A 24,290-nucleotide genomic window follows, 5' to 3' on the forward strand; every position below is an offset into this window, starting at 1 on the left:
TCTAGACAGTAATTGGCTGCAGTGATCGGTTTTTCTCAAACTTTCGTCGACTTCAGTTGACCTTTAGAACGATAGCGATAGTAGTGAACGGTAATGGTGTTTCTCAAAACCTGCGTAGACAACAGAGGATTCTAGTCCTTTACCGATAGAAGTAAACGGTAGCAGTGTTTGTCAAGACCTTCATCGACATCAGTGGTCGCCTCTAGGCCGTAGCACTAATAATAGACGGTAGCGGTGTTTGTTAAGACCTTCATCGACAACAGTGGCCGCCTATATACCGTTACACTAATAGTAAACGGTAGAGGTGTTTGTCAAGACATTCATCGACATTAGTGATCTGTAGACCGTCAGCAATAGTACTGAACGGTAGCGTTGTTTGTCAAGATCTTCACCGACAACAGTGGCCTACCGACCGTTAGCGATATTAGTAAACGTTAGCGGTGTAACCCAAGATTTCTGTCTCGCTTTTTGGATACTCACAGTATTATGTACATTTGTATAACGAGTTGTCTGCTAAATTAATGTTGTCTCTCTACACTGTCATTGGAATGTTTTTTATCCAACCCGTCATGGACCATACTGTTATATATATCATCTTCCAATTTATTCTCTAATCCATCGCCAACGGCAGTGTCTATTTAGACTATCATCTGCGTTATTGCCCTTTTTGTCTGGGTCGTTATTAACAGTGGCGATCACCGAAATAAGAAAAAGATAATAAACGCAATGTGTTTGACAGCTTTTACTTGAAACGAGTATCTTTTTTTTAATTTCCTTTCCTGCTTGTGAACTACTGCACGGGCGGTCAACTTGACGAAATACGAAAAGTAGCCACATATGTTTCCATGTTTTAAAACATAGTGAAACATGTTTAGGACAAGGTATTGACATATTTTTTGCATACAAGTGTTACCAATACTGTAATCATACATTAAGTTCTGTGGAAGAAATATGATCATAAATTTTTATTTGTGGATTAATTTGTTAGTCCCGACATGTTTTTCAGGAGGTATTTTTCAAAACAAATGAAAACATATGTTGCGATGTTTCCTGTATATGATAAGTATGTTTTGTTTTTAAGAATTTCTTTCAGAACGTTTGATTCGGTATCGAAATTTACAGTTTTAGAGTACATTTACTTGTACTTTTACGAATTAGACCACAATCTAAAAGGGTTTATCCAAGTTTCTCGGATAAATTTTACATTTTTAATCAAATCATCTAAATACCTTGTCCTTTTGGAAAATCATATGTACAGAAAAGTTTAAAATGTGTATATATAGACATTTGATCCTACAGAAGTCCCATAAGTGTTTAATGTACTTTCTGGTTTGTCATGTTTGTCAAATAGACATTTCGGTGTTTTAAGTAGGATATATTGAAAGCTAACTTAGCCAAACCGTGTGTCAATATAATAATGAATTTTAAAAAGTTTAATCTTTTAAAGTCGTTATTTTCTTGCAGCCGTAAGGACCTTGTTAACCAAAACAAAACGTTTTTTTTTATTAACTAAGGCAACCACTGTCATGCTTTTGATTTCATCAGAACTATATGGTCCTATGTCATGTGTATGTTGGTGTCAATAAAATCGATATTGGTATGACGTATGTAACATAACAAGAACTCATGATACCGACATTGGGTGTCTGTTACAATCATTAGAACCTAGAGTACCGCTATGTTGATGGTAAAACCATAAAAAATCAGGTTATTGCTATGTTATCTTTGTTACTATTAATAGAAACTAGGTTATCGTTATGGGGTGTCTAGCGACATTTTTAAAACCTAGGTAACCGCTATGTTGCGTATTGATGTCAATGGAACCTAGGTATTACCGTTTCTGTGTGTCCTTTGGTATCATTAAACCAATGGTGCGTGTTAATGTCAATGAACCTAGGTTACTGTTCCTGTGTGTCCTTAGTTATCATTAAACGTAGGTTACCGTTATGATGCGTGTTGCTGTCAAGGGAACCTAGGTGACTGTTTTTCATGTTTGTGTATCCCTTGTTATCATTAGATCTAAGTTACCGCTATGGTATGTTTGCTGATATCATTAGAATCTATGGTAAAATTGAATGGTTGTCGGTACCATTGGGATATAATTCAATTTCAGAAGTAACGTGTTTTCTGATTGGATAAAAAATTGTGTCCATCATAGACCAAATGTTGTGCATAACTGTGACGTCATCAACCTTTTTCACTGGTTTACACGTTGAACTTTGATACTAAAATTAAATTATAACGAATGACTGTTATATTTTTCGGTCTATTTGACTTTTATTACAAAGGCAAGCGCTATGGTGTGTCTGACCTTTTGTATTTGCTGTGGTATATCACTGAAAATTTGCATTGATATTTTGGGAATACGTATTTTGCATATGTATATGCAAATTTAATAGCTATGTATTGCATACAATATCGATCGGTAATCTTATATTTCAAACAGTGTATATAAGAATTTTGACGATGGCACACCACAAGTTTCAAAAAATATTTTACGGACTTTTGACTTGGTGTAAAAGATAATGATATGTCAATCATGTTTTACTCTTATTATTTCAATTATTTCTTCTGTTTTCAAGTTTTGAGTTCTGTTGTTGTAATGATCTGTTTTTATATCATGGAGAATCTCTTTGTGCTGGTATGAATATTTAGGTTATAAGATTTCCAGCAGATTAATTTGGATGTTGCTATATAACTCATATTTAAAACCTTACGAATCGATTTGTAAATGAAACTGAACACAATGACAACTTGTCTATAAAACTGGGATTGTGTAAGCATCTATCGGTGGGAAACTTCGTTCTGGGATGAAATAGTTGAAGTTTGTTGCAAACTAGCCATGGAGAATGATGTCATATTGTTTTAATGCCCACGTGGGCCGGACTTTCGTTTGATAGCTGACATTTATGGCTTTTTCATACACAAAGTATATAAAAAACTACTTTGAACATATGGGATTTTAGACAAAGTGTGGGAAGATCAATTCTTTAAGAAAAGTAAATGTCACTCGTTATATTTAAGTGACAGTCTTTCTGAAAATCAGACAGAAGGTGATTTGTGCATATCAAAAATCCAGCGAGTTCATTTTTATTTCTTGTTCAGAAACAGTTACTGATCACATAACTAGTCTTTGTTTATCATTTGGCTGTTACGCTTTTGAGATAAAAATATACATAGATTATACATGAAATTGGCACTTTGCAAGAGTTTATTTGGTTTCATTTGGTTGATTATAGTTGGAGATGAAAGTATAACATATGTAGATTGAAAAGTGTCCTTTGTTTGGTGGGTTTTTCTACACCATGACTCACCTCTACAATAGGCAGTTTCTGAATTTTATGGGTTTTTTTTTATTAATTTCAAGACAAAATTATACTAATATGCACATAGATATTATTGCATTATTATTTAAGGCAATAATTTTCATTCATGACAGACGTATACATATCTGTAAACATTTAAAAAAATATCATTGGGTTATAGTGGAATGTCCGCCACAAAAACGTTTTAAATTACAAAAAGTCTTAAAGAACACCTCATGATACTTGAAATACGCCGAGTATGATTCGACAGCAGTATGTTGAACCCTGTAAGTTGAGGACAAATATTGATGATTTTCTTTGCATTTGACACATACAGAGAATAGTGGACTGACTAAGAATTGTCGTCTCTCGGCTAGAATGATGGACTGCCTAAATATCTTTTAACACAAATTAAAAGTTCATTACCCCTGTCCCATAGGCTTTGTAACTTGTCTTTTAATGCTGAATTTCCTATAAAAATCGCTTGAAATAAGCCCACAACTAAAAATAGGTTCCGCGTTATGGTTGACCAACGTTTGGCCCATATTACTCGAAAATGATGAATAGCAGCTAAAATTTATCGACAAACCACCCAAATTCCTAGATTAGATCTAAACTTTGGTGAAAAAAAATATTCAAATCCTGTAGCCAAAATAAATAGTACAATTGGATAGATGGGTTTTGATGAAGTAAAACTATGCCATGGAATATGTGGGTTTTGGTGAAGTGTCACTCCCATTGGATAGGTGGGTTTGATGAAGTATAATTGAACCATCGGAAATACTTGTAAGTATAAATGTACTATTGGAAAGGTGAGTTTTGATGAAAAGTAAATGTACAATTTTATGTGAAATTTGATGAAGATTAAATGTACCATTGGAATGGTGAATTTTGATGAAAAGTAAATGCACCATTCGATAGGGGAGTTTTGGTGAAGGTTAAGTGTACCATTTGATAGGGAAAGTTTGATAAAGGTTAAATGTACCACTGGGTAGGGCAGTTAACATATCTGTCAAGTTTTTCCTGATTATAACTCGTACTCAGTGAATGTGTTTGTTTTTGTTACTGGTGATAATTCTCAGTCATATAGTTGAATAGACCATTGCTGTCTTAACGCAATGTTATTATTGCATGTTTTTGTACATGTTTATCTATTTGGAATACCATATAAATTCCCTGTCTATTGAATTGTAGTACAGTAGCTTACTTTTTAAAGTTCTCCTTCAGTAAATGTCTTTCATGGCTATAAATCCGAACCAATTAGTTACAGATCATTTACTTTTATTGAAGTCCTTTGATTAAAATGCAATTACTGACCTCTAAAATATAAAAAGCTATCTAGTATAAAACTTTTCTAAAGTTTTGATTTTAAGATATCTTAATTGGTTGATTCGAGTGAGATTAAATAAGAATCATGTATTTATTAAACTTGCATCATTGAGATATTCACTTGCAATATATGATACTTAAGAGATGAACTGGATGATGAACCGAACTTGAGTTTTCCAGCTATAAAAAAAATTTAAGCAGAATATTACAATAAAGGTAATAATATTAGATAAAGATGATAGTTGTTCGTTATTTTAGATGTGGATAAACATGTTTATTTTTTATCTAGTATCTTTACAGGTCTTAAGTGTTAAGAATACGATTCACATTGTTTTTTACATATTATTTTGTATTTAGATTGGCTTGTTTGTGTCTAACTGGACCATGCGAGTGGGAAACCTAAACATCTCAAGGAGGACATTTGCGGAGTAAATCCTTATTGGTAAAATATATAGAAAAACCTATGAAATGTCTTACCTTTAAAAGAAAAAAATCAAAGAATTTTGTTCCCACATTCTACAAATCTTAGAATATCTATAATGAACTTGCTGAACTAAAGTACGTGCCACTTTTGAAATACAGCGCTAATTATGTCGACCATTTTACAGCTTAGATTGATCATTCTATTTCTGAACGATAGCAACTACTCGAAACACTAGTAAAGACATTTCAGGGTAATATCATTGGGGATAATAAGCCTGGAATTGATAATAAAATAAAGGACGGAAAGCCATCAGTATGTGAACTTTAGAATTGTACAAATCAATCATTGATTGGGCTGTGACACCGGAAGTTCATGTAACCGTCTGTTGATGTAATAATATACTAAAATTGATATGCTCAGAGAGCGTTATATTCACGCGAAGTACTGTTTTTTATTTTGATCATAAAAATGAAAATCTTTTGAGTCTAGAAAATCGCCTAGCTAATTGAAAAAGGAATAGTGTGACTAATTCCTAAATGTTTTTTTTTTTCAGATCGACGCAAGAGAACACATGTTTACCAATATCTGGAAATTTGGTTCGAGCTGATTTTTAGGTTGTTAAAACAACGCTGATTTATCAAGAAAAATGTTGATCATTTGTAATATAGTGAACTTAAAAAAAATAATAATAAATAAACTAAACAAGGCTGACATTTTCATCTCTCCAAAAGTACACCAAAAGTACACGTACCCCTGTAAAACCTTACAAAAAGTACACGTACCCGTCAAATGATACTATCAATCGTTCTGAGTAGTCATTATATGTATTAGGATAACCAGACGCCGAGATTCGACGCAGGTTGCTTAGTCCCTCTCTCAATCTGGTAAAGTAAATACATAAGGGATGGTCAAATATATGTTGGTAAATGATAAGAGATAATTTACGAGTTACCGTTTTTTTTTTCTCTAATGACGGAAACAGTTCACAATGTATTTGAAAAAAAAATTTAGTAACTTCGTGAGTGTTTTAGACAAAAAAACAGAGGACCCTTACCGTAGCAACCTTTGATTTTTATTGTTATGGTTTACTGTGTGTTTTCCGTTGCTCTCATACTTGAAGCATATGAAAGTTTTAAGTAGGTCAATGATTGTCAACGCTACATCAGTTTTCAAAGACCCGATGTAGCAAAAACATTTGTCTACTACACATGACAAATATGTAGTCGTACCAGCAGACAAAGCCCAAAACAACACTGTCGTTGTTTGCAAAATGTATTACATCTAATGTGTATTATCAGAGATAGACGTAGAAATAATAGCAGTAACAAGACCTATACTGCTACCACAGAAGAAGAGATATTGGGAAACCATAAATCTGTGCTATCCTCTTTTGGTCTCTCTACCAAAGACAATGATTATGATTTACCGTCTATGTACTTTATTCCTGAACCCCACAACAATCCATACACACAGAACTACATAGCTGGATCTGCAAAATGTACCACCAAATCTCTTTCAAAACTTATAACTTCTACACTCTCAGATGTAAAAGAGAATCACCAGCCTTACTACGACACTTGTTACACAAATAGTGGCATTCATTCAATGTGGATTCTGAAAAATTCGAAACATCCACTGGAAACCCTAAATTCAATATCATTATCAGAATACAATAGCATTTAAACATATTATTTATCAACTCTTTACACTTCTATTCCCCATATTCAGTTAAAATCTCGACTCAAAATATTAAACATCGTTGTTACTCCAAAACAAACGGTACATCTAGATACAAATATGTAGTTCTTGGTAAATTCCTTATACTTTGTAAAAATAATTCTAAATTATCTTTCAAATATACAGAAGAAGTTTTCAGAATGCTGGAATTTTTTATCGACAACATATTTATCTAGTGTGATGGACGCGTTTTTCAACAAACGGCCAGCATTCCAATGGGAACAAATTGTGCTCCTCTATTTGCTGATCTACTCCTTTACTCTTATGAGGCTGATTTTGTGGCTGATCTGACCCAAAAGAAGGAAAATCTAGATCCTTTGGTCTTAGTTTCCGCTATAGATGACGTATTATCTTTCCTAGTTAATCCTAGTTTCGGGGATTTTATACATCGCATGCAACCCCAAAGAACTTGAGATAAAGGAAACTACAGAAACTGTGAAGACAGCCTCGTTTCTTGATCTACACTTTGAGATCGATGGTGAAGGAAAACTATTGACCAAACAAACGCGATCTTTTTATTCCGTATTGTCAACTTTCCTTCCCTCTGGGGCAACAACCCTTCAGCATCTACTTATTGAGTTTTCATACAACTCATACGTTATGCCAGAGCTTGCCGTAATTACGCAGACTTTTTGTATTGCGCTAGGCTACTTACAATTAGGGATATTTGCCAATGCTCCATTTTCGATAGAGATTTGATACAACGTCTAATTCAGAACAGTTGAACTTTTTAGCTCGCTAAATTAAAAACTAACAAGGGTTATCATAGCGATAGTATAGATCATGACGTTAAGGTGAAATATAATATACTATACCTCATTGGTTCTAAATAAAAGGTAATCAGAATACGACCGAAAGTTTCAATTTGCAGATCCTATATGACATTTTTTTCTTGCGTCACACGATTTATGAGTAATTAAGTAAATCATATTTACTGATTTCATATATTTTTCTGTGATAGACTTGACGACCAAATAAAAATAGTTCTGGAAACGCTATATACACGGTATTTGGTGAAGTATTTTCCAAGACAAATAAAACAACTAGTACTATACAGATTATAAGCTGTGATAAATGTATACGATTTAATTCCCAAATAGAAAAATAAACACTTCCATGTTGGTCTTGACATAGCTTAAATGTAGATAATGAAAACTAAGATAACGGTACTCTTTTGTTAACTCTTTCATTTAATGCATTTCCAAATAATTTGAGAAAATGTATTACTTAGTTCTTGTGTGTTTCCTTCTTTTTTTACATTCAATTTAAACTCCCTTTGATGTAAGGTAAAAATGAATTTTCTAAATCTACTTTTCCTGCATTTGAAAATCTTCATGTAAAAAACCACTACTTTATCAAATATCTAAAGAACAATAGGCTTATGACATATAAATTACAAGGGATTAACCTGCATGTCGAAATAGTTAACGTCACAGTTATATGATACCACCTAATTTACATTTAGAACCAACAGTTTCTCCATAGAACAGTAAGTAGTGAAACTTTTTTTCAAAGAATATGTTGTATTTATTTTACAGTTAGCGAAGTTTTTACTCAAATACCAATTAGCTCTGTGCCATGATTTTATTTATACGCATGCGCCCCGCCCACATGTGCATTTGCCTTAATAGTACATTTACAAGTTTTGAGACTTTTTCAATTTTTATATTTTTTTAACATGTGTTACTTTATATCTTATATTTATTTAATAACATTTGTGAAAAAAATGGAATCAACTTTTCCTACAAAAAAATAAAAACAAAATTATCAATCATATATGTTGCAAATTTCGATGTGTTGTACACGTGTTCCAAGGAGTAACTTTTCACCAGCAGCATTTGAATCAAATAAATGGCAATTAAGGAGTGCAAAAATATTGCGAAAGATAAATATACAAGCGAGAAAAAAGATGCAACCGGACGAGTAAGCATCATATGTTTTTAGAAACAACCATTATATATTAAGTCAGGTGAAAACTTCTCATCAGTTAAGTTCACCTCAGATGAAACAAAGTTATCAAGTACTTGGAACTTGGAGTAAAAGATACAAGAAGTTTAGTACGAAAGTCTAGTTGAGTCCGAGTTGCTTATTTACTTTTGTTGCTTTGTATATATTATTTTGGTTACTTCATGTTCTTGTTGTGAATGTCTGTTTCCCATGTCTGGTCTGTCCTTGGATTACATTCTTTTGATTTTCGCTAGAATCTTAGTTCCCTTGATTACTCTTTATTAAGAAATTTACTATGCATTACACAAGCTTTTATGTAACGTATATGATGTTAATATTTTTAAAAAGAAAATTCGATTAACAGGAAGATGACATTTATCGGGATGTCAAACCAGTTTTCGTTACATTGCATTCAATGTTATCTAAAATTGTATTCGTACGTACCATCTGACTATTACAACAGTTCGACCAAGCATAAGGAAAATGTCAATTTGAATATATGACATTCATGTGCAAGTGATTACGGATACACTCCGTTCCCATTGTATGGAGGTTTCCACTGTAATTTGAAGTAATGCATGTTTTCAATACAAAATGTGTTTGTTGTGCTTTACCTAAGGACCAAAAGTAAACTTTGAAAGCATATTTTTTTTTTAAGTTTTCCAAAGGACAGGGGATTGAAGATCAACTCACAACTTAATGTTGTTTTTGTTTTTGTTTTTGTTTTTTTGTTTTTTTGCTATTTCTATTTTTTTTTCTAAGATCACGATAGAAAATCAGGGTTCAGAAATCACGACATACTGAAAAATTGTTGAATTGCATCCTTACAAATTGCCATTGCCATGTTTGTAATGAAAATAATTATAGAGACGTTGTTTTTGGATATTGTGATACAATTGGAACATTTCAAGTCACATAAAATTACTTCAAATTTTGACAAGCAATCATTGATTGTTTAAGGCACTGCATCAGAAAGATAGATTTATGCAATGGCACCATGCTTTGCAAGTGTAATTGTTTTGCTTTTCATCAACGATTGTTTTGTTCATAAGCCACGCTTGTACAATGTAATATTCTGCATTCCTCAAGCAGGTGTGTTAACTGTGGTTTCATGGAATTTAAATTTATACCTTTAATGGCGAAATTGTAAACTCGTATATGAACCATTGAACGAAACGAAAGTTTAAATAAATATTTCTAAGCTGCCTAAGATTTCATGTAAAGACATGCAGTTTATACCTACCAATCTAAATTTTACATCAAAATGAATAAGAGATAAAATAATACCGAACAAAATTACGTGATCACAATGGAATAAAATGTAGTTCTGCGGTTCTCTTTGTGTTTTGAAGCTAAACAATTTGTGGTTCATAATATTCATATTAAAGGTTTTTGTAATAAGTCATGTAATCAGGACTTCTCTATTACATGATTGAATTAATAGTTTGAAGTACATAATTAAATGTATTAGGGACTGATTTTTTTCTCTCAAAATACTGACTAGAAGTACATGTAATTTTGCGGCACTCAAAATGACCTGTTGTGCGGTTTATTTGATTTTTTATGCTATTTCTCCCACATGATTTGTCCATGTATAAAAAAAAATAAAAAGTACAATCAATTCCTCTAGATGTGACATTTAAATGATGAAGATGTCGCGAAATAATCATTGTTGTTATTGTCGAAAGGTCGCCATCCGGGATATTGATCGTCTCCATCATTAATTGCTGTAATTTGATATTGAAAAAGATGACATATATAATGTCTTTTAATTAATTTTCTTTTGTTGAGAGCATACATTTAAACGTGTTTGCTTTCTATTACGGATGGTATTCTATTATTAGAGTATTGCGTGTATTCCCAATCATTGATTATTACCATTTGTGTTTTTGTCATTTGGCCCAAAATATAAACCATGAAGTGTAGGTCAATTTAATAAAGAACAAACTTGATATCCGTGGAATTCGAAAAATAATTGATGGATACCAAATTCTTTGCATATGTTTATTTCATTGACAGAAGAGACCGATTGTTTGCATGAACATGCTGCAAAAGTACTGCTCTTTATCGTAAACGATGCCATATTCACAGGCTTATGGTGGTACTGAAAATGGATGCAATGGCTGGTATGAAAATGGAATTTACAAAGCTGTCATTAAGGTAAATTCGAGAATTTTATTTCCAACAGCAATATTTTTATTCAAGTTGATCATAAAGTGGAGGGCACAGATCCCAATGGCCTACTCACCCAAGCACTGTATTGTTTTTCCTTTTCCGCCTCCAGAGTAAGTAAGGTTTATCTGTTCTCATTATGTTCACCATACATCGCACCACAAGTGTTTTGTAATCCATTGACTTTGTATTAAACTCCCTGTGTTATCACAGTCAATATATGATTTCCCAGGTCAATGTTTTTCTATCCGGTAACACAATGCTATGATATAACTAGACTGTTGAAAGTAACGGGTCTCTACTGAATCCAGCTAAATATTGTTGAGGGTTGTCTTAGACATGATAAAAGTTAGTTAAGCTAAGACTGTAAATATCCCTGCACTTTAATTATGGAATATAATAGTTCAACATTTTAAGAAGCAACCATTCTTATTGCATTTTTATATTAGATATTTATCAATAATGCAGATAAAAGGACAATCTATGTATTTTATAAGTGAACCAGAGAGCCATAATTGCACATCTCCCGGTGCTAAGTAAATATTAATTTGAAAGTCAAGAGTTATTGAATTTTAATATTTTACTTCGATAGCCTGTATATCCTTCAATAAACGTTCTGTTCATTTATCTTAATGTTTCAACCTTCCATTATGAGACAACAATCTTTTGATAAATTTCATTTCTTGTTTGGCCAATTGGTAACTAGAAATTCAATTTAATGTTTGAAACATTTCCGTTCGATTCCATACCATTTGATTTAATCTTCATATTAAGTTTGCATCTTGAAAAAGGCTTCGGTAACATATGTCGTGTAGGAATGCTTATCTTGAAAGTTAAAACATTAAGTTAGATTTTATGAGGGAATCAATACAAAATTAGGAGTGGAAAGCATAGGTGTGCAGAAACTGTCTTCGTTCTCAATTCATAGGTGGAAAGCATAGTTTTGCAGAAACTCTCGATTCAGTGCAAGACTGGAAGTCTTTCTGGCGGCTTTAGTGTGTTAGGCTTTCTTACTTAATAATAATGAGACTAAAACCATTGACTTTACGGACAGAGGATGAACAGTTTTCACGTTACATCAGAACGGAATATACAAAGGTATCTATAAGGCAGGATTTAAAAACAAATGTTAATAATTTTTTTCTCTACAATTTGAATTTTGCATGAAAATGATGTAGAGACTACCGAATGAAATGAACCGATTCATGCATTTGATTTACTATATATTGATAGTGTTGTTTTGATTGATATAAATGTTATGTCTTTATGGGCAAGGTAGGTTATTTTCCATAAACTAACTTGGTACTGTGACGTCGTCCGCAGTCCGCAGTTCAAATAATTCCAAACTAAACAAGGCTTTGATGAAGGGACAAATCCTAGTTTTTACTTCAATCGATTGGGATTTAAAGTATAAAGGATTGCTTTTAATACTGCCTCAACAAAAGCGATGTTTTATATAAAAAAAGACTCCTTAGTTTGTTCAACCACCATCGCCAATACATAGTTTTTTTTTTCGGACCTCGTGCAGTCAATAGTTTAGTGGTTTTGGCGTTTTTTGTTTATATTTGTTAGTTTTTCTATTACCAACATTCGCCGTCTTGATTCTGTGTGTTTTTCTATGTAGAAAACGAGGCAGAATAAGAAGTGATAATACACACGGTACATTGATTTTGTCATATGGGACACGAAATTTCATAAAAGTCAATAATATTCAAGGGGTGTGTCGCGGGTAGGAATATTTTAATCGGATATTTTAAATTTCATTTGAAAGAACAGTTTCACTTAGTAGAAAAGTAGTAAATTTTTGATAGAAGGGTTTTCTTTATCGGTTAGAACTACGCATTTAATTCTGCGACACGAAGATGATATAAACAGAAATTCTAATGTGCCATACAAAACAAAACAGAAAACTATTTTCAACTCGAGCAAATGATTTATAACATTTAAATATCAGAGCATATAAACCATTACACAAATACAATGTGTCTGTTTAAAAAATAAGTTTTTTTTAAACATTATTACTTGAAAACCTAATCCAAATGTATTTTTTGAAGAATTTTCAAGCTGATCATAAGCTATAGCGTAAGTAGACCAAGTCTTCCAAATTTGGAGAGGCGAGTGTTAATGGTGTTTTACACAATATAATGTTAAAATTTTAAAACATCAAATACTTCCAGGTGCAATCTTCTCCAGTTCTATTTAAATGTCATCTTTGATTTCGCTAGCATATTTCTCCAATAATGGAGCTCTCTGGAAACCTAAGTGTTCTATCAATATCACTAAATAATTTGTCTTCTGGTTTATCGCCTGATATTGCCGCCTGTCATCGCTCCTACAATAAAATTCTACTACTGTTTGTACAAATTAAATAATACTCGAGTTATGCAATTAAACTACGGTAAACGAAATTGTCTGATTTTTTTTAAATGTTGTTTTATTTTCCTTTCAAAACACCATACGACAGTCTGTTACGTAGTTTTATTTTCTATTTACGATGTTGCCACACTATTTAAAATTGTCTTACGTATACAAGTCTTTTCCCCATTGTCATAAAACAATAAATTTTCTATTACGCTACCGGGTGTCAAAAGACTAGGCCTGCAGCAGCGCTAAGCTTGTCGTAAAAGGCGACTAAATAGTGCTCAGAAACTTAGCCGGGGTTAGGCGCTCTGCCCACAGAGCAACTGGGATGTGTGCCCCAGGTGGTGGAATGGGGTACCCCTGGTGTGTTACATGCTGGGATTGTCAGGCTATAATACGGAAAATCTGACCGCAAACCATAGTGGTGGGAAAGATGCCACGTTCCTCGCACGTTAAAGAACCCTGCTGTGGTATTCGACAGGCGTAGGAACCCTTTGCGCTTCGCCACATGAGGCTAAACTGCCCAACCCTATCCATCCCTTCCTTTTATCTTGTGGCAATCAAAATTTGTCGACCCCATTATCCTTGTGTCCCATCCTTTTTTTCTTTCATCATCATCATTTCATATTCATTTTATCATCCCTTTCATGTTCGTCGCCTGAATATAGCTGAAATATTGCTGCTCGGGCATTAAACCCCAACAAACAAACAAAACAATCTATTACGTACCACTTGGCTTAACACAGTAATACCAAATTCGAACACAAGCTTAACTGGCTACCTATGAAATCTATGACATTTTAAGCCAGATCTTCGGGTGCAACTGGTCCATGTTTCTTGTTTTTAGCGGAGCCGGTGTTGCTCATTTACTTTTGTATCTATGTGTGTCTTATTTTTGTTATTTCATGTTCTTTGTTTTGTGTGTCTATTTTCTTGACGGTTTAGTCGTTCTCCTTAGATTAGCTCACCTGGCATGTGAGCTATTGCCATCCCTTGGCGTCCGTCGTCGTCGTTAACAATATTTCAAAACTCTTCTCCTCTGACACTACTTGACCAATTGGAACCAAACTTGTTTTTTGGTGTATCCTGCATAGAACTGATGTAAGGATGTTCATCCATCGAACTCCAAAATCGTTAGGTTTAGCCAAATTCTGATGGGGTAAATGTGTTCAGCATGATGATATCTATCTTTGGTCAAATTTTCATTTTAATCTGTTAAGCCATGTTGGAGTTGTTGCCCTTTTTCGACGTTTTTTTCTGGTTTTTTTTTTGTTTTTGTTTTGTTTTTGTTTTTGTTTTTTTTTGTTTTTGCTATTTTTAATGTTATTTTTTTCCAAAATCTTCTCTTCTGACACTACTTGACCAATGGGAACCAAACTTGGCATGAATGGTGCTTGGGGTATTCTTCATAGAACTGATGTGGGGAATTTTGATCGGTTGAAAAACATGGCCGTCGTTTCTTAAAATAGAACAAGGGGGTCAGAGAGTAGTTTTTAGCATATATCGCCAAAACCTTTAAGTTTAGCCAAATTCTTTCAATTGCTGAAACGATCCTTATTATAAGGCCTTCAAAAGTCCTCAGGGATCAAAGTTGTCAAGCGACTCCTTGTAAGATTTATTGGCCTTGAAAGATGAAAAATGACGTTTTTCTTTGGGGGGAGGCAGTTTTCAACCAATATATTGAAAACTATAATAGATAGAAAGAAACTTTCATTTGCTGAAATGATCCTTATGATAACTCCTACCAAAGTCTTTTTTATTCATAATTGTTGCGCAACTCTTTGTTAGATTTATCTCCCTTTAAAGACAAACTTTAACCATATGAGCGATTCAGACTCCTGGGAGCCTTTTGTTTATTACCGTTTCAATCTTAGTCCCCTAGAATTTCCCTCTCGCAAATTGTTTTTTCTTGATTTGCCCGTTGTCGTTTATGAAAGTAAGGCTTAGCAGACATAAAAATCTCAAGTACGAAAATCTAGTTCTTGAAATTGTTGACACGATAGATTTATTCGTATTAATAGCGATCTGCAATAAGGTCATTATTTTATATTTCAGGAAATGGCAATGGCTAATTCTTCGTACGCACGCGCAGCAGGGATACAGAGTGAAATCAGTAAAGTCACAGTTACCCGAGTGGCCAGCAGTGAAGTGGAATGCAAACGTCAAACAAATGTGTACAGAAAAGACATGATAATATCTGTCAATAATATCTCCAGGGAGCAAAGAGTACTCCGGAAGTCCATGGTCAAATACTCAAAGAAAAAGCACCAACATAAAGTCGAAAAGGAAAAACGAGAAAAAGAAGATAAAGAGAAAGAACAAAGACAAAGAGAGGAATTAGAAAAATGGCATCAAATTCATTCAATGTTGAGTGTAAATGAAGTTGATAATAACGAGACCAGCGGAATCTCATTTGATGAACAAGACAAAGAACATAAAGGAACCATCTCGTCAGACAGGGATGAGAATAATAATGAAGCAATTAAACTAAAACGGACTAGGAAAACAAAATGTGAAGAGAAAAACGAGAACAGCTGTTCTTCTCTGAATCCCTTCGACATCCTACCAGCCATTGTTGAAGTTGAAAACGAACAGGAAAATCAGACAAGGATCGGCGACGAAACTGCCATGGAAGAAGCTGATGTTGTTCCGTCTAGATGTGAATCGCCGCTTCCGTTTGAGAAAGATTTAAAGAACGATACAAGTAACAAGGAACCGGATAGGGAAGTTTTCACGTTGACACTCAAACCGCTAAAACCAAGAAAACATATAATTTCGTTTTCGGATCTTATTAAACTTAAACATTCCCATGATACCAACAAACTTTTTGCAATGGTCCATATGCTCGCCCAAAAACACGGCGTAAACCAGTTCGAAAGGGAAAATAAAGCTGGAAGAAGAAACTCTAGAATTCCTAGGAAAAGTACTGTCAGTGTTATTTCAGAATCTTTGAGAAAAACAGCATCGGTCTTATATCCGATGAAATTTGGTTATGGAGACCACGAAACAAACAGAAAAGAAAAGTTTGACTTTTACAGTGAAAATTTAACTAACCCGATTCCTCCATGTTCCACAGAACACAAAGTGTTTGATTTTGGAGAAAAACTGAAGGTCCCAGTGAAAATTCAGTCACAAAAAGAAATAAAAAGAAATAAAACCTCACTTGTGCTGAGTGATGAAACGAGACGAAAGAAACAAGATGATTTACTTAGATCAAGAATGGGGAGTGAAGGGAGGTCTTTCACTAACATAACATTGAGGTCGTCCTCCTCCAAACTGCCTGCTATCAACAGTACTCGGAATTCACCAAACAACTCTCGTTGTAATTCGGTTAGCTGGACCGAAGCTTTCGGACTGTTAAAAAGTGTGCATAACATTGAATTGTGAAACATGTCAACATAACATTCGATATGTTGTACCATATACCAAAATTCGGTGTGTGAAGAATTACATAATTTAAAGTTCATAAAATATTATAGCTCGTGGACTTGACATATTGATAAACAAAATATGTTTTGTTTAACTACAAAATAACAAACAACAAATATGGAGAAATTGAATATAAAAATGCAAATTCTTGAATAACATTATTTTGATGAATTAGTTTTAAAAATAAAAAAAAAAGATAAATCTAATTGGTTTAAATTATATAAAAATGGAAGTAAGTGAGATGAAAATATCAAAGTTGGGAAGAAACTGAATAATAATTTAAGTTTTTGAGGAAATTAAGTTGAAAGGGTAAAAGACGTAATTTGAAATATCAAAATAATAAAAACGAAATCTTATTTCTTTCCCAAGCAGTTGACATTTTATGGATTGAAGAGTAATAGGTCTATTTAAACATCTCGTGTGAACATTAAATAGATTTCCTATGATAAGTAGTAAAAAGAGATTATTCAACAGAATATTTCCATACAACTTGCGGTATTTCCCAAATGGAAAACTGGTTAAAACCATACTCCATTAATGCTAGATTGTTGAGTGGTATGCTACTTTCTGAGTTGGTGTCAGTATAAAGCCAGATAATTCCAATCTTGTCTTGTAGGAGTTGTTCAAATCACACGAGCGACTTATACCTAGAGCTCTTGACACTAGTTGGGCTTAAACCCGCAGTGGTGTCGGGCATTGTGTGTTGAAAAACCTCGATCAATTCCCCCTCTTCACATGGTTAGCAATGTAACATGCGCTGTATTTATGCCAAGATCTCTTTGTGAGCGGTATATATAAAGTACGAAACACTTCCTGGCCAACTATGGAGCGAATTCAAGCAGTTGGGTGTTCATATCATGTACTGGGTAGTCAAGGTTATTGTCTTCAAATTTGTCGTCGAATACTATTCCACTATGACAAAGCTATTTTAGACATATGTCAACAAATACGGCTGTAATATGGATTTTGTGAGATTATATGAATGAAATGGGATAACTTTCACAGTTGGGATTGGTTTTATGTAAGTTAAATATTTGTTGGTATTATTTGTACTGGTTGACTGCGACAAGCACAATTGCTGGATCGATATGCAGATTTCTGCAGGAGGTGCTAGATTTAAAAAAAAATAAAAATACAAATATATTCTTTAGCTACCTCATTTAGTAATTATATATACCCCGCTTTCTTTCCAGGAGTAATAGAAACTGCTAATCAATCTAAAACAGTCCACACGACGCCTAGGGAACGACCATTAGATTCTTAGGACCTGGCAGATTTTGAAAATAAATAATCTGACTCTGAACATTTAAGAACGAATAATCTGGTCTCATACCAGAAAATAAATAGTCTGACATTACAATTTGCTAGAAAATAAATATTCTGACCTTGGCTTGTGAATTGAAAATAAATATTCTGATTTTGGCTAGTGAATTGAAAATTAATATTCTGACCTCCGCAAAATCTTTTAAAAAATTTTGGCTCGCTACGCTCCCAATTGTTTCATAAATTAGAAAAGTATATATGTTTAAAATACTCCACAAGTATTATACAACTCTCTAATAGTCTCCAGTGGCAATATTAAATACATGTACATAAATGACTTTACTGGGGTAAAGTGTAGTAGTCAATGGGCTGGGAGGATCCACCGTGCACCCCTTATCAACTACATGGTGATTTTTAGGTATCTTTATACCGAATCAATTGTCGCCAAAAAATATTCTCGGATTCTTTTTCAGTATGAGCCTATATTTGTACCTATATTTGTACCCCACTGGGTCAAAAAGCCAAGATTTTTGTGACACAACTGTTTGAGCGTTCAAGTCTTCCTGGGACAGCATGTATGAACAAACTAATCAAATATCGGTATCATCATGTAGCCCAACTTTACAATGGTACCAAGAAATTTGCGATAAAACCTAGGGTTTTTGGGTGAAATGAAAAATAAAAAATATCCCTACCCCACCGTAAAATCGCTTAACTTAACATATCTTTCCATGTCAAAACCACTAGAGTATTTATGCTTCAGTAAAAAATAGCTTATTTAGTATTTTCTGTTTAGTATTATCACAATTAATATTTCTGGGGTTCTTTCGATGAATTTTGGCGATTTCGTAGTCAGAATTGATCGAAAAATGTAAACAATTGGATTTCCCCCCTTAAAAATATCATACGATCGGTCGTTTCTACAAGTTATTGCTCAACTAAAACGTCTCAGATTTAGTATAATTCGATTGATAATTCAATTTTCTAGATAAATAAATAAATAAATAAAAAATATTTTCAAGAAAGGATTTTCAAAAATGTTTAGAAATATTACCCTACCCCCAGAAAACTGGTCTGAAAATAATATTTTGGTTGATGAGTGGGGGTGCGCGGGAAAGGGGAGGGAGGTATCTTAGCCCACGTACTATAATTGAATATTGATATTGAAGATTTCATTCACATACATAGATATGCGAATCTGTCCCCTAAAAAGTCCTTCGCAACATTTCCCGTTAAATTTGGTGCATATTTCAGGTCCAGGAATGCCACCTGTCGGATATAGTAGAGACTTTGCCTTATATTATAGAGAACATAAAAAGTAACACATGCTTTGATATAGAACCCAAACCACATATTTTGGTAACCCTGTAATGTATATTTAAATTTTCATAGACAAAAAATTGACAGTTTTGACAGTATGGAAAATAAATATTCTAAACAAGGTTATGATGAAAATAATCTGACTTTCACCAGGCTGGAAATACAATTTCTGACCCGAGAAAAATTGCCACCCCCCTAAGAATCTTATGTTCGTCCCCTTACGATGACACTGTATTTATATGCAGATGTCTCACCTAGACATGTTGTTCGGAACAAAAGCGAGTAGTAAAAAATAACTGAATATTAGCATAGACCTGTAATTAAATTATAGGTCTCTGATATTAGAAATAAAAGTCTACGTTGTCTAATACGTTTGTAAATATATTTATCATGTTTTAGATTATTCAGTACAACTGTTTATCCATGCTTTAATAAAAAACAAAGTATTTAGAAGAAAACTAATAATTTATTGACACATATGTGACATAATATACAATCACATGCACAATAAGTACATTGTAATGCGGGGTCCGGGTGTCAAAAGAATAGGCCCACAGCAGCACTTAGCTTGTCGTAAAAGGCGACTAAATAGGGCTCAAAACCCTGGCCTGGGGCTAGGGCACTCTGTCCACGGAGCAACTGGGTTGTGTGCCCCAAGTAATGGAATGGGATACCCTGGCATGTTAGTTGCTGTGCTCATCAGGCCATCATACGGAAAACCTGACCGCAAACCACAGTGGTGCAACGTGTTGGGAAAGATGATACGTTCCTCGCATGTTAAAGAACCCTTCTGTGGTATTCTATTGGAGTAGGAACTATTGGGCTCTGCCACAGGATGCTAAATTGCCCTACCCTATCCATGCACCTCTCCCATTTCCAGTGGCAATCAAAGTTTGTCGACCGGATTATCCTAGGCTGGTATCCCATCCCATTTTTCGTTTCATCATCAAGTCATGTTCATTTTATCACCCATTTCATGTTCACCTCCTGGATATAGCTGAAATATTGCTGCTCGGGCGTAAAACCCCAGCAATCAATCAATCGCAGTAAGTTATACGTGCATGAAACCGTAAAATATATTAATATAAAGTGAATAATACGAATAGTTATAAATCACATTTATTTCAGTACCAAGTATTCGCATTTTGAGTCCATCAAAATTAAACTTTATTCAAACGCAATTGCGAATACCATTTTTAGCCAAAAGTAAGATAGTGGAATCATTTAAATACGTCAAATTTAAGAAAAACTTGGCCTTAACGTGAACACAGAAAACAAAGACGATCTATGTACTCAATGTAGCGAACCGAATAAAATAGATTATTAAGCTGACGAGTGTATCTCCGAACATAACAATCCATCACTTCATAAAATCATAGACCTGTAATTAATAATGGGTTTCTGATAAAATCGATCTGAAAGAAAATTTGGTCAAAGTTTCTGTTTTTTTTCCGTCACTTTTCTGATTAAACTCCTGTAAAGTGATTATGAGGAAACGGAAAAGATAGACAAATTATGGTGACATCCTGAATAAAACCAGATTTGACAGTTTCAAATTTCCCGCTAATTGGAACTTAGTTTCGAAGCCCTCTATTCTGGGCCATTAAGGGAGGTAATTTCTGACGTCTCGGCAGAGCTGACCCAGTGTTTTATAAATAACTACTGAACGTGTAGTTTTGAAATGGTACAATTTTCTGTGTAAAGAATCAAGAAAATACAATAACTGCAGAAATTAAAGGTAGGAAGGTTTATTGATTTCAATAAACCATACAGTTAAAATAACTAAATATCATGCACCCTTTTGCAACGTTCAATTTTTCTAATAAGGCTAAGAAAGATAACTCTGATTTGTTTAGGATATCAACCACCAGCAATAGTTCTTTCTTATGTAATAACATTTGAATAAAATGCCAAATACTGTCATGACAATTCATGTACTTGAAGATAGTAATTTTGCTACATGTAATGATCGTAGCCGTGAGTCAGTGGACCAGAGCTTACAGGTCTCTGGTCTTAAATGGTCCTTAGACAGTAGACACTATAAAGACAGATTTATTAATTTGACAAACAAGATTTTGGGAACAAATAATACCAAAATAATGTATGCACTGCTGTGACAGTGCTAAATTAGGTGGAGTAAATTGAGTGAATCATTCTACGCACAAATGTAAGTCAGGTAATGTGGAGTAGACATTACCTATACCAAGAGTAATCAAGGGAACCAAGATTCTACTAGTGGGAATAAAAAATGTAACCAGTGACAAAGACCAGACATGGAAAACAGACACACACAACAAAGAACATAAAATAACGAAAATAATACTAAGTAACAAAAGTAAATGAGCAACTCGGACTCCACTAAAAATTGGGAGCATGGACAAGGTGCATCGGTAGGGTAAGCCTCCTTTACTTTTCTAGACACATCCACCGTGGTGCTCATAAAAATTTGAAAAATTAAAAAAATGAAATTCTGGATCCACCACTGCATAGTGCTGGTTGCTCTTGCTATGGTGTTTTTTTTATATTGCTATTAAGATTTAATGAGGCAAAAAAAATATTAGTGTTGTTTCCTGTTGCCAACAAGAAAAAAATGGGATAGGTACATCTAGGTTTGGAAATTGTTTTATTTTTTAAAAATCATTTTACATTGAGTTAATGTGGAAATAGTCTAGACTTTAACAGTGCTTGATCTGAAGTGGCTTAAAAATATTGAGGGTAGTCACAAAACTAGGGTAGGTAGGGCAGCAGGAAATCAACATTTTATTTTTTTGGCCTTATCTCTTATTTAATAGCATGTCTAATAGCCTTAAAGCAGCCAAGTCCTTACTGAGGAAGGAAATTAAGAAGAGAGTAGCAAGTTTAACAGATGCTGAGAAAAAAAACCAGTCGAAAATTGTGGTAGAAAAGGTAAATTGCTTTAAAAGTGTGTAAACAATACTTAATAATGTAAGGCCAAGTAATATTAAATGATAGATTCTCACTCAACCTTCAAAAGTGGGTAGGAGAATTTAATTTTTTTTGTTATCAGATATTTACTAGCTTAATTTTAGCTATTTGAAGTAAAGATATGTTCTAAATCCATAGCCACATCTGTTTCAGAGAAGAAACATTGTTTTAGTTGCCAAGAAATGAAAGATTTGTGTGTTAGAGTATCTCCATACTTGAAACTGACGTGAAAAAAATCTGTATTTTAAAATTTCCGCCCCAATTTTTGTCCATTTTATAAGGCTGAAGGGGGTGAGAATCAGCTTATTAATTTTATTTGGCTTAGCAGGAAAAAGTTTTTTTTAGAAATCAAATTGAAAAAAAATCATGTTTTTGTAGATGATTGTTTTGAGCATCTTTTCTGCATTACTGATAAGATTAGTATTATCTTTTTATATTGTAATTTACATGTACTATGTATACACTGTACTTTCCTGAAAGAAACTTTGTGTTTTTCCCCTTTTTATTAAAAAAAATGGTATGAGATGTATGAAGGATGTCAGTTGTGAATTATCACATACATGTATGTATAAAACTTAATGTATTTAAAAAATCTGTAACTTTAAATGCTGTTTGAAAAACACAAACACAAAATAGTTATTAAAGTTTTATTGAATTTTTTTTTCAGCTTTTCAGACTTGAAAAATTTGAGAGAAGTAGTCGCGTGTCAGTATATTTACACATGTCTGATGAAGTTCATACAACATCAGTTGTTCAACATTTACTGAAGTCCAACAAAGAATGTTTTATTCCACAATATATTGGGCCCAATATGAAGATGGTGAAGTTAGAATCATGGCAGGACTACACAAACCTTCCAGAAACCAAGTGGAAAATAAAACAGCCAACTGATGATGATGTTAGACCTGATGCTTTAGAAACAGGTCAAATATTGGTCATTTAGGACACTTCTTTTTTCCCCCAAATTTCATGATCTGGATGCGTCTCTGTATACTGCTTTTCGCTTGACAAAACATTTTTGTCAAGGTTACCCAGAATTGTGTAAAATAACTATTTGGAAACTTATAGAGAGGAGCTTTGTCAAAACACATACTTGCTCTCATCAAACACCTGATGTCAGTAGTCAAAAATTGGTTCTATTAGCTCCTTGAAGTGAAAACTTATTATTGATATCCAGGTTACTCATGCAATGATACAGGTTGTCTAACAAGCTATTTTCTTACTTGGATCCTAACCAATTACAATTCCAACCTTTTATCTAATAGAAGTTCCAGTAGGGTGTGTACTTGTATGTATAGGTTGTAACTAAAATGTTTTGCACTGGAATACGACAGATACATGTATACACAAGAGAAACATTTCAGATAAAATTCAGAAATATTGTATGCATGTTATCATTGCTGTTCTGATTATTTTAGAGGGAAACACCATGTTACTTCCCAAGTTACATATATGAAAGAAATTTTGATGGCTGTAGATGGAAAAAATAACCAAATTTAAGTACCCCAAAGTAAGCTGTGAAATGACCAGAAGTAATGAAATTCATGGTAACAGAACAATGACACTTCTTCAAAATAAATTCAGTAAAATAATGGCACAAAAATACAATATTGACCAACATCTCATGACTGTGGTGGGGTTGGATTTTAGAAAATAAAATAATAAGCATGTTGCTTTGCTAAGCTGAAATGTTTGATGTTATTTCTACAGGTGGTTTAGATTTAATTGTGATGCCAGGTTTAGGATTCAGTAGACAGTGTGACAGACTAGGGCGAGGTAAAGGATATTATGATACCTACCTACAGAAATGTGAAGACACAGGATATAAACCATTTACAGTAGCTTTAGCTTACAATGAACAGATCTGTGATTCAATACCTACTGATACTCATGATAAACAATTAGACCATGTTTTATTTCCGGACAGCTAATAAAATCAGTATTCCTAAATTTTAGTTAAAACAGAATGATTCGGCCCCTTCCCGTTTCACTTCCAACATTGGAAGCAGGTCTAGTAGCTGTTCAACTCTGTTTGTACATTTATTTTTATTTTGTCT

At 33.6% G+C, this 24,290-nt stretch overlaps 2 protein-coding genes across 3 annotated transcripts; both read left to right on the forward strand.

Annotated features, from left to right (window-relative positions):
* The first annotated feature begins 8,204 nt into the window (after positions 1 to 8,204).
* On the forward strand, positions 8,205 to 17,872 carry LOC148621796 (uncharacterized). 2 transcript variants are annotated; one of them, XM_088576506.1, is made up of 3 exons: positions 8,205 to 8,284; positions 10,762 to 10,902; positions 15,331 to 17,862. In XM_088576506.1, the coding sequence occupies exons 2-3, from the start codon at positions 10,819 to 10,821 to the stop codon at positions 16,660 to 16,662; spliced, it is 1,416 nt and encodes a 471-aa protein (XP_088432632.1). In that variant the 5' UTR covers positions 8,205 to 8,284; positions 10,762 to 10,818; the 3' UTR covers positions 16,663 to 17,862. The 2 variants fall into 2 exon arrangements, with proteins under 2 accessions (XP_088432632.1, XP_088432633.1); XM_088576507.1 differs by lacking the exons at positions 8,205 to 8,284; positions 10,762 to 10,902 and adding an exon at positions 11,675 to 12,012 and having other exon boundaries at positions 15,331 to 17,872.
* A 3,016-nt stretch (positions 17,873 to 20,888) lies between these two features.
* On the forward strand, positions 20,889 to 24,183 carry LOC148621797 (5-formyltetrahydrofolate cyclo-ligase-like). Its single transcript, XM_088576516.1, has 4 exons — positions 20,889 to 21,025; positions 22,080 to 22,194; positions 22,901 to 23,156; positions 23,944 to 24,183. Exons 2-4 carry the CDS (start codon positions 22,081 to 22,083, stop codon positions 24,162 to 24,164), a joined length of 591 nt encoding a protein of 196 aa, XP_088432642.1. The 5' UTR covers positions 20,889 to 21,025; position 22,080; the 3' UTR covers positions 24,165 to 24,183.
* The last annotated feature ends 107 nt before the right edge of the window (positions 24,184 to 24,290 follow it).

The sequence above is a fragment of the Perna viridis genome, chromosome 3, assembly GCF_037379345.1.
Source record: "Perna viridis isolate PV_CMFRI_1.1 ecotype Kerala chromosome 3, ASM3737934v1, whole genome shotgun sequence".
NCBI classification, from domain to species: domain Eukaryota; kingdom Metazoa; phylum Mollusca; class Bivalvia; order Mytilida; family Mytilidae; genus Perna; species Perna viridis.

Excerpts from the sequence above, each read along its gene's own strand:
- LOC148621796 (XM_088576506.1), top strand. The coding sequence starts at position 10,819 with ATGCCATATTCACAGGCTTATGGTGGTACTGAAAATGGATGCAATGGC. Across the intron at positions 10,903-15,330 it reads TTTACAAAGCTGTCATTAAG|GAAATGGCAATGGCTAATTC; the intron begins GTAAATTCGAGA and ends TTTATATTTCAG.
- LOC148621797 (XM_088576516.1), top strand. The coding sequence starts at position 22,081 with ATGTCTAATAGCCTTAAAGCAGCCAAGTCCTTACTGAGGAAGGAAATT. Across the intron at positions 22,195-22,900 it reads CGAAAATTGTGGTAGAAAAG|CTTTTCAGACTTGAAAAATT; the intron begins GTAAATTGCTTT and ends TTTTTTTTTCAG. Across the intron at positions 23,157-23,943 it reads ACCTGATGCTTTAGAAACAG|GTGGTTTAGATTTAATTGTG; the intron begins GTCAAATATTGG and ends TTATTTCTACAG.